General features: G+C 41.9%; 2 protein-coding genes across 2 annotated transcripts; one reads left to right on the forward strand and one right to left on the reverse strand.

Moving 5' to 3' along the window:
* Positions 1-282: 282 nt before the first annotated feature.
* LOC120514643 (histone H3-like) lies at positions 283-760 on the forward strand. Its single transcript, XM_039735137.1, has one exon. The coding sequence runs from the start codon at positions 302-304 to the stop codon at positions 710-712; it is 411 nt and encodes a 136-aa protein (XP_039591071.1). The 5' UTR covers positions 283-301; the 3' UTR covers positions 713-760.
* An 824-nt stretch (positions 761-1,584) lies between these two features.
* LOC120514638 (histone H1-like) lies at positions 1,585-2,247 on the reverse strand. Its single transcript, XM_039735132.1, has one exon. The coding sequence runs from the start codon at positions 2,225-2,227 to the stop codon at positions 1,637-1,639; it is 591 nt and encodes a 196-aa protein (XP_039591066.1). The 5' UTR covers positions 2,228-2,247; the 3' UTR covers positions 1,585-1,636.
* Between the last annotated feature and the right edge of the window lie 2,220 nt (positions 2,248-4,467).

Consider the following 4,467-nt stretch of genomic DNA (forward strand, 5'->3'; position numbering starts at 1 on the left):
ATAGTAACAAAGAAGAGTGAACACCGTTCAATACGCTGGCTTTCTGTGAACAGTCAATGGCAGTAGCCGTTAGAATATTCGGGTGCGGAAACAAAGGCACCGTTCAAATTGCGCGCCGAGCTTTTGAAACAGGCAATCAAAACGAGTCTTCTGGGTAGAGCCTAATAGAGAACCCGTCCCCCTTTCCTTTCATCCAATCAAAGCGCGAAAAGACTTCAATATAAAGCGTTACGGCCAGCTGCTTGTTTAGTTTATTCGTTTGGTTTTAGAAGACGACGGGATTACTTTGTAGATCTACGAGATGGCAAGAACAAAGCAGACAGCTCGTAAGTCAACTGGCGGCAAAGCTCCCCGAAAACAGCTCGCTACTAAAGCCGCTCGTAAGAGTGCTCCTGCCACCGGTGGCGTGAAGAAGCCTCATCGTTACAGGCCCGGAACAGTGGCTTTACGTGAAATTCGTCGCTACCAGAAATCTACTGAGCTACTTATTCGCAAGTTGCCTTTCCAGAGGCTGGTGAGAGAAATCGCCCAAGATTTCAAAACCGATCTCCGTTTTCAGAGCTCTGCTGTTATGGCTCTGCAGGAGTCCAGTGAGGCTTATTTGGTCGGTTTGTTTGAGGATACCAACTTGTGTGCTATCCACGCCAAGAGAGTGACCATAATGCCCAAAGACATCCAGCTGGCTCGCCGCATTCGTGGTGAACGTGCCTAAGAACACAACTTCACACAAAAAAAGGCTCTTTTCAGAGCCGCCACAAAGTCATACCTAAGAGAGAAAGTCCTCTTTATTGTATCCGCCTGTACACTCGCTAGTAACTCGTAAATGTGCGCTCCACCTATTATTGGAGGTGAACAATCTATTGCACCGAAACTAATCCCAGCGCATCATTAAATACAACGCGGATGAATACTCAATGGGTGGTCTGCACCAGACGAGACAAATCACGGCTATGCCTTCACATGGCTCAACACCCTGTGCATTTAAGGACAAATGTATCTGTTTGACTTAGTGCTCACACCAGTAAATATGCAGAGAATTCCACACAGTAAGCTTAATGAAATTGACTCATTCGAGGATATACCCCTGTATTTGAATAGTTTGGGTCTGCAATAAAAAATGCATAACGTATTGGTAAATTGCATAAGTCCACTAGATGTCGGTATTACTCAAACTAGGCACTAAGCTTATCTACAGTTTGAAATCCAAATTAGTTTCAGTAAAGTACATTGATGTAAAAACACTAAGGCACGTTCAGCTTCCACTTGTAAACGCTAAACAGTACGATTTAAAACAGTTGCATCTTAACGTACAAAACAAGTAAAACGCAAATGAACCAACCTCTAGCCGTTAACGCACACTTAAGAGTCAATACTGTCCTGAATTAAGTTTAGAAAATGTTGCTATATGCAAAAAAAAAAAACCTGTAGTACACGTGCATCTTTCACCTTTTGAAAATCTCATACGTACTGTCGTGCATGCTGGAAAGTGCACCTTAAAATGTGAGCAGTGTTTTAATTATTGCGGTCTCTCGAACATCCTGGAACCTTGAAACATGTTATATAGATTTGCCCTTGTCGAGGATATGGGGGCTCTTAAAAGAGCCGTTTACGTATACAAATAGGAACTGTAAGCAGATCACTTCTTTTTCGGTGCCGCCTTCTTAACAGTTTTGGGTTTAGCCGCCTTCGGCTTGGATACCTTAGGCTTTTTCGGGCTCTTGGCTGTCTTTTTGGGTTTGGCAGCTGGCTTCGCTTTCTTGGGACTCTTGGCGGCTTTCTTGGCTGCGGCAGGCTTCTTAGCCGTCTTCTTGGCTGCTGCGGGTTTCTTAGCTGCCGGCTTCTTCACTTTCTTGGCGGCAACGGGCTTTTTCGCCGCTGGCTTCTTTTTTGGAACCGCCTTTTTCTTTGTAGCTTTCTCCTTGGTTTCTGCCTGTTTCTTGTTGATTTTGAAGGATCCGGAGGCGCCGGTACCTTTCGTCTGCACGAGAGAGCCTTTACTGACAAGGCTTTTTATAGACAACTTAATGCGGGCGTTGTTCTTTTCCACATCGTAGCCACCAGCAGACAAAGCCTTCTTGAGTGCTGCCAAAGAAAGTCCATGGCGGTCTTTTGAAGCCGACACAGCCTTCACGATCAAATCAGATACGCTAGGGCCGGTCTTTTTAGGCTTCGTGCTCGTTTTCTTCTTTGGCGATTTAGCCGGAGCGACTGGAGCAGTTTCTGCCATTTCCAACTAACACGCTTGGATTTCTCTGTAGGAGTCAGCAGTGAGGCGCGTCTCCGCCGCTCATATTAGACTGGTGAGAACCGTGCAGACTCAAGCAGCGCGCTGCACGTACCAAGAGACCTGACAAGTGTGCTTTCTGTCATCGCAAAATCACATTTTTTAGAAGGAAAACAATCGAAAAAATAACCCTACGAACCCGAGACATATTGAAGGAACATGTTTTATCAGGACATGTGCCATGGCTTAAAAAGAAAGTTTAGCTGAATGGCCAGATAAAGAGAAATGACAAAGCGTAAAGGACGAGCTGTCACTCGTTACAAGACGAACGCGAATTTTGTTATAAATACTCGGTGAATATAGTTTCTTTCACACTGGAAGCGCGCTGGAATAATAGCAGAGAAGTCAGTCACTGATGTTGAATTTACTTTATATATTTTATCCAAAAATTCCAAAGAAAATCCGAGCTGTCTGCAAAATCAAATTAACACAGTGACAGAGTAGATATGACCTCACTTCTGTTGGGTTTCCTTGGAAGACACTTGTAAATGTAATAACTCCCCTTCAAAAATCCTGAACGTAAAATTGTATCATACTTCAAATACTGAAATTGTCCTGTGAAATTTGTCATTAGATTAATCCAGTCTGCTTTACTAATATATCACAGAACAATAAACTAGAGATTTGATTATTGCACACGACAAAATGCATTTTTATCAATGAAATACATCTCAGAATTTCCAATGACTAGTTTTTCAAATAGATAGATAAATTGATTGAACCCTGCTTGGTCCATCTGTGAATATGTTTATGATAATAAAAAGGAAAGAAGGGAATGAAGACGGTCACACAATCCAGTTCCATTAGAAAGCAATTATAATTTATACATCAGTTTCCTGACCACCTTTAGTGCAACTTGAGAATTGGAGAGAAAGTAAAGTCAGAAGCCATATCTGACAGCTCCTACCATAAGGCAGGAATATAAACCTCTCTAGAAGCTACTCAATTGCAAGCCACACTCACACTGACCTACTGGGCCCATATTGAGTAGTAGGTTGACCGATCCTAAAGAACAGCTGAAAAGTAGGACCAAAAAATGATTAAGACAATAAAGGATATGTGGTAGCTCTGCAAAGACCGTGTTCAGAGCAAATCTGTACCCAGTCCCAGAAGTGAATCAGTGTACTGCCTCACAGCCCTTCAGTTTGGTATGGGAGTGTTTCGTGAATTGGATTTTGTTCCTTTAACGTGATTAGTGACATCTATTACATTTTCTGTAACTGTTGAGTGTGTCCATATCTGTGTGCCCCACAGTGAACTAGCATCCAGTCGAAGTGTTGTTTCTGCCTTGTGACCGAAGACTACTGGGACAGGCTCAAGTAGCCCTGTGATCCTTAAGAAAATGGACAGATGGATGGTTACTGTGATTTTCTACCCTGTGGTGTGCTGTGCTGGTAACATCACTTGAATAGAGGCCGACTCAGTTACAAAATGCACTCTTCAAGACAAAACGAATGGTCATTTTGAACAATACTACACATCCTTTCTAGAACACACTATCATTTAAGTGCTTTTAGCCAACAAATTACTCAGCAGAACTGTGATCAGAAACACCACTGGGGCTTCCTCCTAATTGCAATATACACCATTATACTGTCTCACTGTGCCTGTACTTTAGCCGTATCACAAGTTTTCATCTTTTTTCTATTATTTTTGTATGTCTGTTAGGGGAGTATCTATGTACCCACCACATTTGAAATGCTTTAAGTATAACCCCTGCATATCGAATGAACTACTTTTGAAGACAATTAAAAAAATAAGTGATGTTCTAGGCTTAAAAAGCCAAGTCTGTATACTTCTGTTCTGCTTGGAAGAGCTGCAAATGGAAAGAATGCAGTAGAAGGAGCAGGTTATTTGTTCTTCTTTACCTAACTCCTGTGCAGAATCCTTTAATTCAAGCCATTTGAATTAGAAATTAAGGGTGGTTGCTGGCATAATTGCCACCTCAGCAGGCCAACATAAGTGTGACCACTAGTCCCAAACACACTATACTGCTCAGATATGAAACTAGACAAGGGGAAAACTTCATATCAAATTCTTACAGGAATTTCAAAAACCAACTTATAAAGATCAAACAAAATACAAGGAACAAAGTACTAGCGATTAGGACATAAAGTCATAACATAGAACTGTAGAATCAAGATGCAATACTCAATGGAAGAAAGCTGCAATCAGAATAGATG

This window comes from Polypterus senegalus, chromosome 14, assembly GCF_016835505.1.
Source record: "Polypterus senegalus isolate Bchr_013 chromosome 14, ASM1683550v1, whole genome shotgun sequence".
Classification (NCBI taxonomy): Eukaryota; Metazoa; Chordata; class Cladistia; order Polypteriformes; family Polypteridae; genus Polypterus; species Polypterus senegalus.

Coding starts and splice junctions, on each gene's coding strand:
- LOC120514643 (XM_039735137.1), top strand. CDS start 302: ATGGCAAGAACAAAGCAGACAGCTCGTAAGTCAACTGGCGGCAAAGCT.
- LOC120514638 (XM_039735132.1), bottom strand. CDS start 2,227: ATGGCAGAAACTGCTCCAGTCGCTCCGGCTAAATCGCCAAAGAAGAAA.